Source organism: Notolabrus celidotus, chromosome 2 (genome assembly GCF_009762535.1).
Source record: "Notolabrus celidotus isolate fNotCel1 chromosome 2, fNotCel1.pri, whole genome shotgun sequence".
Taxonomy (NCBI): Eukaryota; Metazoa; Chordata; class Actinopteri; order Labriformes; family Labridae; genus Notolabrus; species Notolabrus celidotus.
Window position 1 is genome coordinate 10034719 of NC_048273.1, and position 14529 is coordinate 10049247.

Sequence of the window (14529 nt, forward strand, 5' to 3'; positions counted from 1 at the left end):
GTTGTACGGGCTGAAGCTGAAGCCCTCGCTGCGCTCTGACTCTGAGCGGTCAGCAGGAACACAGATTAGATGGATGAATAATTCAGTTTATTAGCTCGGAGGTGGTATGTGATGAGATCTCTGCTGTGACGCTTTGAAGTTTAATACCTGGACAAATAAACCATCTTTAAATCTACGTGTGGAGTCAGATTATATCTTTAGCTGGTGGCTGAGTTTGATGAGAGGAACCTGAAGCCTCTGTGATCCTCTCTGTGATCCTCTCTGTGATCCTCTCTGTGATCCCTCCTCATAAGATGCTGGGAGAGGACGAAGGTGAGGCCAGTGTCGGGCTTCATCATCAGTTATTGATCTTTAATAATTAATGTTATGATAATGGACAATGCTGGAGCGGATCAGCACGGCAAGACCAGGATGTTCTCCGCTGTGTGTGTGTGTGTGTGTGTGTGTGTGTGTGTGTGTGTGTGTGTGTGTGTGCGTGTGTGTGTGTGTGTGTCATAAATCTGATGATGTCATCGTGTGGGTGATGCAGCAGGTGAGTCATCAGGTGATGCTGTGAGACTTTTACTGGAACCAAGAGGCTCAGATCATCTCTCTGCTGTACTTACTGCAAACTAACACACACACACACAAACACACACATACTCGTATTTGCCACTTTGCGGGGCCCCACGTTTTTTACCCAATTGTGGGACCCACCCTTTCCAGTGGTCCCAGGCTGCTGTAAAAAATCAGGCAAGCTTAAAAAAAATTAACAAAATTTTCAGTGACTTCAGTTAATCCAAATTCTAAACTTTTTTCTCTGTGCTAGTTTTTTGGCTACTTATGGGACCCCGTTTCTAGCATTCGTCACTTGTGGGATCCACTTCCACACACACACAAATATTTCTAGCCTTTATATCTTAGCAGGGACCATTAACTAAATGGAGATATCAGTTGTTTCTTTAGTTTGTTTTTTATTAACAAACAAACTGCAGGGCTGCAGCAGAGGTTTACATTCAGATTTACATCCTGCATCTCCTCTCCTCACATTAGGTAGACACAGCAGTGATGTGATGATTAAAAAACAATCACCCGCTGAAAACTCTCTAAAGTATGGTGACTTTTCTTGACAAACGAACCCCTTTATCTTATTTAAGGTTAACATTTTTCATTCTGGAACTACCATCGGTCATTTTTTTTACAGAAAACATTCCCTAAAATGAACTCTGCAACACATTTTGTCTTCAGTGAGCATGTGTTGTTTGTGGATAAAGACAGAGTGACTGTCAGACAATATTTGCATTTTAAATGTTAATAATACAAACTAAGGTCTGAGTAAAGTCAACAACAAAAACAGCTCTGTCTAAACCAACTTATGATGACTGGAGGCAATGGCTAAAACAACAACTACACATAGTGTATTTAACTTAAAAAATGTAATTAACTACACATAAAGTAATTACTTTAGTGTAATAAAAGCTCATTATGTTATAATCTGAACATACTACAAAACAATAAACACATTACATTACAACAGCGTAATGTGCCTGATGAAATAAGCTACATTATTAAAAAGTTATAATATAAAGTAAGCCAGAGTTTTGTTATTTTGAGAAAAAAGTAAAAAAAGAATTGCTGCATGCTTAGTTTATGTTATAATTTTCTCATAATGTAATAACTGATAACATGTATGCAGAAAACTGTTAATGCTGCAAATCAAGTGCTGAGTATTACAATGAGCTTTGGTAACAGGAAAACAGCTCCTTGTGTTGATAAAAACACAACATAATAACATAAAAACATGATAACATTGGAGACTTTGACGTACTTTAGTATTTGAGACGTCCTTACCGGAGGTAAAACAGAGCACAAACATGTTTTCAGATCCTCTTCAGTCTCAGCTATATGAAGTAGATTATGATATAAACATATTTTAACATAAAGTGGTTAAATTTATGACTACTGTAACACATTCCCTAAATCATTTCAGGAATAAATACAGCCAGACTGAGTGGGACATTGGTGCACCTGAGCTCAGTTTATGTTATAATGCAAGAATCTATTTTATATGTGTGAGACTTCAGAGAATATAAAAACATTGTTGAGCTTTGTTTTGCTTCCAGTAGGGCTATGTCAAATATTATAGAACTTCCTCCTACTAGCCTATCTTTTACCCTGTTCAGTGAAACACTTTCACTCTATTTTTCTTCGCAGAGAAGAAATTCGATTTTTAAGAAAGTATTTCACTGCCCTCCAGTCTCGGCTCTTCAGAGCTTGAGGTTCTGCAGTGATGCAGCGCTGACAGTCCTCCTTCCCTGGGACTTGCGCCATCACAATGAATTTCTTTAAATGTCGTCGTACTGCAGCACATTCTTCTGGTGTCCAGTTTCTTTTAACAGCAGTTTGTTTACCTAAATGGGCATAAAAAGGACAAGTTACAGAGTTTTGAGAATTTTAAATCATAACTAGAACTGAAACAATATCAGATTGATTCCATTGGTCATCCAATGAAGTACTGACTTGGTTGAGAGACCATACAGGACTCTCCCACAGTCAGAAAAATATACATAGTTTTACCAACCATTAACTAAATGGGTGCCTTATAGCTCTTTTACACACAACCCCCTAGGTGTCACAGAACTAAAACCTAATAAACCCAAGGTGATGGAGGTCTTTTAAGTTAGCTTATCCATGGTTTAGTCAACCCCAGATTTAAAATATTATCCAGTCATTTTAGTTCCCAGGCTGACAGTAGTGCCATACCAATGATGACCCTGTGAAGGAGGTGGTCTATACTCTTCATGCTGAGCTTCTGGCTGTAGACCCTACTATGTGCTAATGAATGTTCACAAATGCAAAGTGTTGTTCATCCACATGCAGAAAAAAAAAATCAAAAAGGCTTCAGTTTTTGTTGTACTCCTACCTGTGTTCAGAACTTCTGACATGTCCCCTTTATTAAAATGATGTCCTTCATTTCCCTTTTAGTCACTGAATTCATCCATGAAATAATTCACCAAATAGACAAAACATCTTAAAAGGAATCAAGTTAATCCCATGTCACTGTCTACCTACTGGGTGTGCAGTGTTTCCACTGCCACACGCAAAACATAACCCACGACTTTTGTGACTTACCCAGACAGCCTTACCCTGGTCCCCCACACATGCATTACAGAATTCAGCGCAGGTGAGGCAAGTAAACTGAGTAGTTTAAGTAAGCTATGCTGTGTCAAGTATTAAGAGAAAATAAACTGATAAAATGATGTAGTCCAAGTTAAAGTAATTATAAACATGTTTCCAGATCTATGGCTCCAAGTTAGAATTCAGCTGAGGGATTTCTGGTTTTAAACTGCTGTAATTGGCTTTTTAATTCGACTCATAGACATTGTGGTCTAGTTACTTAAAGCACAACAAAGATGAGACTGCTGAATACTAACAGGGACTCAAAGGAGAGTGTTTCCCCAAAGCGTGTAGAGCTTATACTGTATATCAATGGCAGTCATCAGGTGAATTTACTTTCTATATTTTCTGAAAGTGAAGCTATTCTTTCTACTGCATAAAGTAAAGATAACTGTAAATCCAATAGGTTTAACATGTCTGACCACATTTTATTACACTAGGCATGTCCAAGATGGCGACCCAAGTCTTTCTTGGTTCAAATCTCACTTTTCAATTGTTTTGGTGAACTTATTTCAGCCATTTAGTGAGCTTGTATTTTTTCCTTGATTCAAAGATATCTTAATATCAGTTAAAAAACTTGGGAACAAAATGTTGAAGCTTTTCAACATGGAGGATTTTACAGATAATTAACAAATCTGTTTAATCCCACAACTCACCACAGTTCTCCTAGCTTTAAATACATGCATATTTAGGGCTATCTCCCTCCCTCACCTGTGGTTTTCACAGCCTTAAAACTTTATCATATAATAGAAATCCATGTAGCCTATGTGATACCATGATGCAGATACCAGAGCTTCAAGCTTGTCTATAAATCACAATACACATTCACAATCCACAACTACATGAAACTTAAATGTGTCTATTCCTTTGACTTAGCAACCCACAGTTTGTGGGATTGCATATCTGTTCATTCACTATTTTGATGAATTTAATGACTTTTGCAGTGAAAAGAAAAGTATGACCAACCATTTCATAAAGGAAACAAGTCAGAGTTATGAAAAAACAAGAACAAATTTTGTTGAGAATTAAATTTAGTGGATTTAGTTCCTGCACCTCTGATTGCAACAGATAGTTACAGGCTAACTTGGTCTGCTAGAAGTTTTTTTTTTTCTGTGTTCTCCATCTATCTAGCTTACTACTCACTAGGCCTTAAAGTTGCATATTAAATGTCACACAGTCAAATAACCTGCCTTGTTCTTCTTAACTTACTTCTCTTTTTTGCAAACTTCCTCCTATGGTTTTGGGCAGACGCTGTAGGGATGCTTTTTTGCAGTGATGCGGTGCTTGCCTCATCTTCTGATTCCTGGGCTTCTGCCATCCTGGCTTCTGATAACAGAAAATAGTTTAAACAAATAAACAAGACAGCTATTGACTAAAATATGAATATAAAGTAGCTCTCAGTAAGCTGGCTGCATTTTGGTCTTTGCATACCTTGTTTTGTCATTGTGACAACTATGAAATTGTAGTGATAGACAGTAAAGATTTTATACAATTATATAATTATTACATGGTGACTGTGTCTTTTACAGATAAATGGACAGAATTCGTCCATTAACCTGCCTTATTCTTCTCAGCTCACCTCTAGTTTTTGCAGAACTTCTCTGGTTTTGGGCAGACGCTGCAGAGGTGCTGGCTGGCAGTGACATCATACTGTCCTCATCTTCTGACTCCTGTGCCTCTGTAATGCTAGCAACTGTGTACAAAGAGAGGCCATTTTTAAAAAGCAACCGTGCAATGAGGAGGCCACTGAGACCTTGCAAGACAATGAGTGCACTGACTGGGAAATGCTCATCTCCCAGACAAGTATGGCAGAAGCTATTGATGTTCTCACAAATTATATTATCTTTGTGAACAAATAGTTATTGTATTAAAAGTGATAATGATAAGAATCCAGGACCACTAACAATTTGAAAGACACAAAAAAGAAATCAGCTTTTGCTTCAGGCAACAGGACTGAGGCTGAACTTATTCAAGGCAGGCTAAATAATGAAATAGTACAGGAATTATCAGACAAAGGTTTTCCGAGAGGCCAAAACCAGGGATCTCTGGAAAGGTGTTAAGACATTTGCTGGCCTTCCAAACACTGAAGTCCAAACTATGCACAGCTTCAAACTGGAGTGGGAGGAACTGAGTACCAACCTTGTGTACAATGTGCCTGCTTACACTGATATATGTAGAGTTTTCACCCAAGGGATATTGAGGGGGTGCTCAAGAGAATACATGTGAATAAAGCCCCTGTTCCTGACAATATAAGCAGATGCCTGTTCGGAGCTCGACTATAACTGACATTGGAGGTAAAGGGCAGTAAAACTAAGCATGTTTAAGGGTGTAGATATCTTGGCAACCCCATCAACGACAAGCTTATTCTGAAGAGCAGCAGTAAACTGTTATTCTAGAGTTTCTTGGCCAGCCAAAAGTATTCTGAGCTTTCTATGGATGCTTTGTGGAACCTTTATCAACCCTTTAACAACCCAGTGTGGTTTGGTTCAATAAGTGCTGAACTGAACCCCTTGAACAAGATTGTGAGGACAAGTAACAAGATCATCAGACAGGGACAGGAGCTTCTCAGCAGCATCCACAAGAGACTTACAGGAATACCTCATAAATTGCAGAAGAAAACACATACCCAACACCCACTAGGCCCCCATGTCCTAGTTATTGGCAGTTAAAGTGTCAGAGCCATACCTGAATGCTTTTTGTCCTTCTCAGCTTTGGAACAACTTCAATGTCTGATTGCACATCGGAATGGTCCCTCATTTGAATCACTAAGAGGTTGACAAAAATCTTGTAATGTCTCCATCTACAAATGAGAGTTGTGTTGGGTGAAGGTTATCTCTTTTTGTTTAGTAATACAAACCTAAATGTTAGAAGGAAATACTCTAGTTATGTCAGAAAAATTTAGTAAATTTATCCCAATATGTTGTCAAATGTGGAGGTAAGAATTAAAAAGGCACACTGTTTGCAGAAATGTACTGAAATGTTTGAGAAAATATGAATGGAATGAATATTTACGACTAAAAGGGCAGCACCTACAAAAAAACAACACCAAGCTCACCAACTAGAGCAACAGACGTGCAATTATGACTATCTGACCAATTATATGTATGTCTGACAGTGTAGTTAGTAAAAGAGGTATTCAGTTTGGAAGGTTTTAACCTTTAAGTGATAATACAGAGCAATAACAAAGAGTCTTTCAGGACAGCAACAGCCTCCACTCACCCTTTGTGAAGCCATCTCAGACTTGGACTGAGTTGAAGGGCCCTCTGTACCGTCATCACTTGAATCGTAGAGATCATCAGAAAAATCTGGAACTGTTTTCATCTGCAGAGTGATATTATGGTGCGGTTATACTTTTTTGTTTGCATTTATCAAAATCAATTACAGGGAAAAGATTAAAAGGGTAAATGACTGATCAATAAATTATTGGTATTTTAAGTGTCAAGGGCATACCAGAATGCTTTTTGTCCTTCTCAACTTTGGAACAACTTCATCACAGTGTGGACCCAATGGCTGGTCATTTAAACAATTCTCATTGGTTTCATCACTGTCGGAATAATCCACCAGGGATGATCCTCTGACAGTAAATTCCTAAACATCATAAAAGACAAAATAATCAGGTGGGTTGAGCATAACATCTCTTATAAACACTGCGGTGCAGTTACCACAAGCAGACTATACATATTTCACTCCAACTGTGCTGGGCTGTTAGCACCAGTGTTTGTGATTTAGCTGTTATTTGTAATGAGGCACAGGTAATTATGAAAAAGCCTGTTTTTTCAAAAAGTGCAAAAGTTGCCCAATCCTTTAGTACAACAGTCCCTCAGTATCGACAAAAAGCTAAAAGATATATTCCTGGACGTAAAAATATTCAAGAGTTAGAAAGTTTTGCGTATGTGATGAGATTTTTCTAATAAGCATAAAACTTTTAGCCAAGCAGAATTATTTTTCTAGGAGTCTCATAAACTCTCACAACATCAGAAAAGAGGCTGCACAGTTCTTATTCCAAAAAGTTTTCTTCATCATGCAGCAGTTTAGAAAGTGTAAAATAAGAACAGGGAATAATTATGGTAACTTTAATAGTGAGAGGTGTCACCCATTGAGAAATAATTACAGAAAGAGAGATCCACATAATGGGCCCCATGAGGGTCATTCTTAGAGGTCTCCCTATCATGACATCACAAAAGAGGCCTAAAATGGGATCTCACTTCAATAAATTTTCTTCAGTATGCAGCAGCTCAGAAAGTGCATTATTTGTAGTGTAAATACTTAAGTTTTGATGGTGAGAAGTGTTTTCCTGTAGGTTCACAATCACTAAAAAAGCAGTTCATACGGAGGACCCCATGAGGACATGAACTGAAACTTGTGTGTGTGTGTGTGACCAAATGGCAGTCAAATAGAAACTAGTCTGTCAAGTTAATAGTGTACCCTGTACTGAACTCAAACACATTCATTCTTTCCATTACCTTTGGGCTAGCATCATCATCATCATCGTGGGAGGATAGATTAACAGGAAGCACAGCCATCTCTTCTTCTGCTGCTGCAGGAGCCTGCTTGTATGTCACCTGGTGTTTAGATATAGAACAAGATGTGAGGGCCCCATGAGGGTCATTCTTAGAGGTCTCCCTATCATGACATCACAAAAGAGGCCTAAAATGGGATCTCACTTCAAAATATTTTCTTCAGTATGCAGCAGCTCAGAAAGTGCATTATTTGTGGTGTAAATACTTAAGTTTTGATGGTGAGAAGTGTTTTCCTGTAGGTTCACAATCACTAAAAAAGCAGTTCATACGGAGGACCCCATGAGGACATGAACTGAAACTTGTGTGTGTGTGGAAGAGAAAAGTTGGAAAAATCCTTTGCATGAAGAGTAACATACAGGGCCCCATGAGGACATGAACTGAAACGTGTGTGTGACCAAATGGCAATCAAATAGAAACTAGTCTGTCAAGTTAATAGTGTATACCCTGTACTGAACTCAAACACATTCATTCTTTCCATTACCTTTGGGCTAGCATCATCATCATCATCATCATCACGGGAAGATAGATTAACAGGAAGCACAGCCATCTCTTCTTCTGCTGCTGCAGGAGCCTGCTTGTATGTCACCTGGTGTTTAGATATAGAACAAGATGTGAGGGCCCCATGAAGGTTATTCTTAGAGGTCTCCCTATCATGACATCACAAAAGAGGCCTAAAATGGGATCTCACTTCAAAATATTTTCTTCAGTATGCAGCAGCTCAGAAAGTGCATTATTTGTGGTGTAAATACTTAAGTTCTGATGGTGAGAAGTGTTTTCCTGTAGGTTCACAATCACTAAAAAAGCAGTTCATACGGAGGACCCCATGAGGGTCATTCTTAGAGGTCTCCCTATCATGACATCACAAAAGAGGCCCTAAATGGGATCTCACTTCAAAATATTTTCTTCAGTATGCAGCGGCTCAGAAAGTGCATTATTTGTAGTGTAAATACTTAAGTTTTGATGGTGAGAAGTGTTTTCCTGTAGGTTCACAATCACTAAAAAAGCAGTTCATACGGAGGACCCCATGAGGACATGAACTGAAACTTGTGTGTGTGTGTGTGACCAAATGGCATTCAAATAGAAACTAGTCTGTCAAGTTAATAGTGTACCCTGTACTGAACTCAAACACATTCATTCTTTCCATTACCTTTGGGCTAGCATCATCATCATCATCATCATCACGGGAAGATAGATTAACAGGAAGCACAGCCATCTCTTCTTCTGCTGCTGCAGGAGCCTGCTTGTATGTCACCTGGTGTTTAGATATAGAACAAGATGTGAGGGCCCCATGAAGGTTATTCTTAGAGGTCTCCCTATCATGACATCACAAAAGAGGCCTAAAATGGGATCTCACTTCAAAATATTTTCTTCAGTATGCAGCAGCTCAGAAAGTGCATTATTTGTGGTGTAAATACTTAAGTTCTGATGGTGAGAAGTGTTTTCCTGTAGGTTCACAATCACTAAAAAAGCAGTTCATACGGAGGACCCCATGAGGGTCATTCTTAGAGGTCTCCCTATCATGACATCACAAAAGAGGCCCTAAATGGGATCTCACTTCAAAATATTTTCTTCAGTATGCAGCGGCTCAGAAAGTGCATTATTTGTAGTGTAAATACTTAAGTTTTGATGGTGAGAAGTGTTTTCCTGTAGGTTCACAATCACTAAAAAAGCAGTTCATACGGAGGACCCCATGAGGACATGAACTGAAACTTGTGTGTGTGTGGAAGAGAAAAGTTGGAAAAATCCTTTGCATGAAGAGTAACATACAGGGCCCCATGAGGACATGAACTGAAACGTGTGTGTGACCAAATGGCATTCAAATAGAAACTAGTCTGTCAAGTTAATAGTGTACCCTGTACTGAACTCAAACACATTCATTCTTTCCATTACCTTTGGGCTAGCATCATCATCATCATCATCATCACGGGAAGATAGATTAACAGGAAGCACAGCCATCTCTTCTTCTTCTTCTGCTGCAGGAGCCTGCTTGTATGTCACCTGGTGTTTAGATATAGAACAAGATGACAGTGAGCTCTGACAGGAATCATGAGTCTGGACATATTTATAGGTCACAAAAGTTTGCTCACATAAAACTGTCTTTGAAACAGCATGTCACTACTTTTTAATCTATAATATAAAAGAGACATGACTTTATGATCCATCTCTATGTAAAATCTCATGTAAAAATGGAAATAGAAGACTTGACTATTTTTATGTTTGTAACGCAGATCTCTTTAGCACCAACACACCACTTTTTAAGTGCTGGTTTCAGCCTTGTGTAGACAGTTTCATTAATTAGAATGAAGCGTGATGCAGCAGTTGCTTTAGGAATGGTCTGTATACCTGATATGTTCAATGTAGACAGCCCACAAATGTATTACAAGAACTACTGGTCTTCAAATACAGCCATTAACCAGTTTCAGGAACTTCCCATGTCACTATTTCTTCTTAGAAAAATACACTTTGGACACTGGTCTTACTATGACTCAAAGATTCTCAATTACAAGACCTAAGTTGTGTGAAGTAAACTTAACATCTTTAAAAATCATATAGTGTGACCAATGCATGATCTAACAAGCTCACCTTGTTACGCCATGGCCATTTTGAATCACCATAGTTGTAATCAAGTTCACTTCCTATTTCTATGTTCTTCACAGCAAACAGACACAAATGTGGCTTGTTGTTTACTATAACTTTTTTCATGATGCAGTTTGGAGATGTGTGGTTGTCATTCACTAATCTTCCAAGGGACCCATCTTCTTTGGATGCATCAATACTAAAAGATAAACAAAAACAATACATCAAACTAAGTGCTACTCAAATATCAACTTTTATAAAGTGTATCTTCACAGTTTTATTTGAAGAGCCACTTAAGATTTAAAGCACATTAAGTCTAACATTTTACTCGTTAATTTATACATATTTAAATATGTTTCAGGTCTAAACAAGAAAACCCTAATTGCTACTAAAAATACATCTCATATACTTACCACCACTGGCGTTTCTGCCAATCAAATTCATACAGGAATGTACTCTGTGTCTCTGAGTAGTGCCTTGATCGGCATTCTTCCACTGATATGAATTCACCCCTGTACTCCAACACAAAAGAGCCTTGCTCAATTGGTTCGGTAGCAAACACTCCTCTTCCTACAAGGACACAGAATTAAATAAACTTCAGTGAAAGACATACCAAGTTGCCTTAACCTTTCCCATACAGCATGAAAAAAAGTCTGTACTCTGTAGCTCCCTTGAGCTGACCCCAGATTAATATGTCGTCCCCCTCCTTTGGGAAGATCTGTGAGCTGTATTCCGTTTCCTAAATGCTCTGGAAACATACCATCTTAAATAAAGAGATGACTTTATCTAGTTATTAGCCAAATTGAATGCATGATGGTCACTGGTCTAATGATGTACCATCATGTGTTAACCATGTGACCCACGAGTCTGTATTTAGGCTCTCTGTTTGCTTAACTAATTCTGCGCATTAACTTAAAATGTAACCTCTGAATATGCCTGACAGTTGCAGTGTTCAGTCCTTTTTACATTTTCATTACTGTCTTCTATTGGTCTAGCACCTACCTTAATGGTATTTGAATGTGCTGGACACTATAAATACAGCAGAAATAAAATTAATAACTCAAACCGGCTATATTTGATTTCACCAGTGTGTACTTGAAACTTCTTTGATGGAAGTCAAGCTTATTTAGACATGCCTATACCTGAATGCATTGGATTTTAACAAAACATCAGATTGAACACAGTTTTTTTCTGTAAGATATCTTCTGACAAGTAGCTTAAATATTTCTTCATTCTAAATGTGTGTGTTAATGAATAGTATTTAGAAATGCACTGCTGTAATTTGCAGCTACCAAAAGGGCTTGAGGTCATACCTTTGATATTGTTGATAAATCTTTCTGCAAACCATGGCTTGTCTCTGGAAGACAGAATGTACGACATTGCATCTTCGACAGGCTTTATCCTGGACTTCCTTTTGGACATCATGGCTCTGTGAAAATATTTTTATATCATTACACAGCTGTGCTATATGAGAAAACAGATGGTCATTAACTAACTTAGTGATTTCAATGAGACATATTTATGTTCGAAGGTTTGTGATATTCGTTGCAAAGTTATCAGAGTAGCTTCGCACCGTATTTTATTTATTTATTTTCTCAATTATGAGAACATAACATGTGGTACGAGTATCGCTATTTTGTATACATGCTTCAACTACTGTGACTCCTCCACATAGATCATCACCCCTGAATAATTACATCGGTTGATTATTTCATAACTCGTGTTACACTTTAAAGGGTGGCTCGGACCACAGGTTGTTTACCTGACTAGGCCCGAGCCTGCCGTGGAGCATTTAGCATATACCGAAGCACAGAGTTTGTGTTACAATGCTTTGTCTGGCAATATGTGAACCTTTGTACCACTCAAACATTACGTTACGTGTGGTCGGATGGCCCCTTCAAACGCAGTCAGTTGCAAAATACAAGCCTGCGTTGAACACTATCAGCACTTAGTTGTAAATCACCTGTACGTTAGCTCGTAGCTTAGCACAACAGTTTCTACCATAAATCAACACTTTCATAGTAAAGTACGACGCTAGTATCCCCTCAGAAAACGGCAACAACACATTTATCTAATAGCTCACCTGACGTCTTTTAACGTTAGACACCACGTTGAAACTCCGCACTTTAGGTATCACGATCGACTATTCCACCGTCTTCCCCTCGGGTATCTCATGAATATTCACGGGCTTAATTAGCCATGTGCTCGGCTGCGCGCATGACACACGGGGCCCGCTCAGAGCATCCACATCACTTCTCTACATACTCAGAGCATCCACATGCCCTGAGCATGTAGAGAAGTGAAACACAGAAAGTAGGTCCATCTTATTTATATGTTTTTAAATGTAATAGCTCTCAAAATAACTAAATGTATCCCATCGAGGAGTTCAATATGAAATGATGACAATGTAATTTATGCCCAAGGTGACAATATCCATCCAACTATCATTCATGTTGTAATCCATGTACCAACTGGAACATATATATATACCCTAATTACATCAAAACACCATTTATATTAAATTATGATCAAATTTCAATGTAGGGTTCACTGCATTGTCATAAATTAAAATGGCAGGCTGTATGCAAGTGAAAGCACAGTCTCAAAAGCTATTGGTTAGCAGCTAACTAGCTTCAGCTAACAGACGCAAGCAAACAGTCTGACATAGTTGTATTTCAGGTGACAATATCCATCCAACTATCATTCATGTTTTAATCCATGTACCAACTGGACCATATATATATACCCTAATTACATCAAAACACCATTTATATTGAATTATGACCAAATTTCAATGTAGGGTTCACTGCATTGTCATAAATTAAAATGGCAGGCTGTATGCAAGTGAAAGCACAGACAGTCTCCAAAGCTATTGGTTAGCAGCTAACTAGCTTTAGCTAACCGAAGCAAGCAAACAGTCTGACATAGTTGTATTTCAGGGAACAATGCTATCAGTACTCCCATATTCTTCTGTTATCTATCTATCTATCTATCTATCTATCTATCTATCTATCTATCTATCTATCTATCTATCTATCTATCTATCTATCTATCTATCTTCTTATGTAATACATTTTAAAATATTAATGAAGTTTATGTAAAATAAAATAAAAACTAGCAACCTGTAGCTAGCAATTAGCATTCAGTGATCTAGCTGCTAATTTTAGCAGCTAAAATTAGCAATCTATATAGAATGGTACTTTTTATATATTTTTAAGGAGAATCGTTTCTTGTAGTTGCACAAAACTCTACACAGTCAAAAAAAATGAATTTTAAAAAAAGGAAACTCAAAATAAACTTACCTTATGTGCAAAGTTCTTCAGTCAGTACAGCGCATCGCTCTGTGTTGTTATGACAAGTGCTTCAGCTCACAATCAAAATCCTGTAAAATCCCGCGAGACTATGACGCTTGATGTTAAAGGCGTCTCATTGGCTAATATGACACACACTTCAGGAAGTGTGTGTCAGGCTGCAGTGGCATGAACAATCCTCTAGGGGTTCAGAAAGCACACACACTTCACACCCACATTTCCACTTTTTGTCACCTTGTGGGCCAAGTAAAAAAAAAGCATGAGGAGTATCAGGGAAGGCTCCTAAGCTATTTTAAATCAATAAACGGTTTGGGGTCCAGCATTTTGGCCCCACAAGGATTCATGGCCTCATACCGTTGGTGGGCTACCGGTGGTATGGCCCCACCAAGCGAGAAATGTGAGAGCACACACACACACACACACACACACACACACACACACACACACACACACACACACACACACTCATACCTCACTCTCCTCCTTCACTCTCTCTCCATCCTCTCCTCTCTTCCCTGTGTTTAGCCTCTTTCACTCGTGCATCCAGAAATGTTCTCGAAAGTTTCCAGATATTCTTGTTGACTGGTCTTTCTCAGAGTGACGTCTGACACATTTATGGAGGACGAGTCTCAGGAGTCAGGACACGACTGAGAGAGCACGCTATGAAAGCCTCAGGGTGATGTTCACAACATGATGGAGGATGAAGCAGCAGAGACTCGGACAGGGACAGTGGGGACACGTCTTCTCTGACATCTGGCAACCTCTGGATGTTCACCTTCGATAACCTCGTCCAACATTAAAATCTAAAACACGGATCTTTGACTGAGTTCAGTGTGCGGAGAGATCCTTAAAATGAAGGATTAGACAGTGATGTCACCGTCACAGCTGAAGTAAACCAATCGATGAGAGCAATCCATCCAGGTACCAGGGCCTGTATGCACGTCCAGCCATTACACAAACGGGAC

The 14529-nt window shown here is 38.7% G+C and overlaps 1 protein-coding gene across 4 annotated transcripts; it reads right to left on the reverse strand.

Annotated features, from left to right (window-relative positions):
• Positions 1 to 933: 933 nt before the first annotated feature.
• LOC117824355 (histone-lysine N-methyltransferase, H3 lysine-36 specific-like) lies at positions 934 to 13953 on the reverse strand. Of its 4 annotated transcripts, XM_034699838.1 has the most exons (13): positions 12337 to 12964; positions 11567 to 11682; positions 10667 to 10823; positions 10260 to 10452; positions 9567 to 9674; positions 8824 to 8928; positions 8158 to 8262; positions 7620 to 7718; positions 6607 to 6744; positions 6376 to 6477; positions 4736 to 4849; positions 4366 to 4482; positions 934 to 2390 (listed from the first exon to the last, which is right to left on the reverse strand). In XM_034699838.1, exons 2-11 carry the CDS (start codon positions 11676 to 11678, stop codon positions 4802 to 4804), a joined length of 1167 nt encoding a protein of 388 aa, XP_034555729.1. In that variant the 5' UTR covers positions 11679 to 11682; positions 12337 to 12964; the 3' UTR covers positions 934 to 2390; positions 4366 to 4482; positions 4736 to 4801. The 4 variants fall into 4 exon arrangements, with proteins under 4 accessions (XP_034555729.1, XP_034555724.1, XP_034555718.1 ...); XM_034699833.1 differs by lacking the exons at positions 934 to 2390; positions 4366 to 4482; positions 12337 to 12964 and adding exons at positions 5842 to 5956; positions 13556 to 13953 and having other exon boundaries at positions 4739 to 4849; XM_034699827.1 differs by lacking the exons at positions 934 to 2390; positions 4366 to 4482 and adding an exon at positions 5842 to 5956 and having other exon boundaries at positions 4739 to 4849.
• Positions 13954 to 14529: the final 576 nt, after the last annotated feature.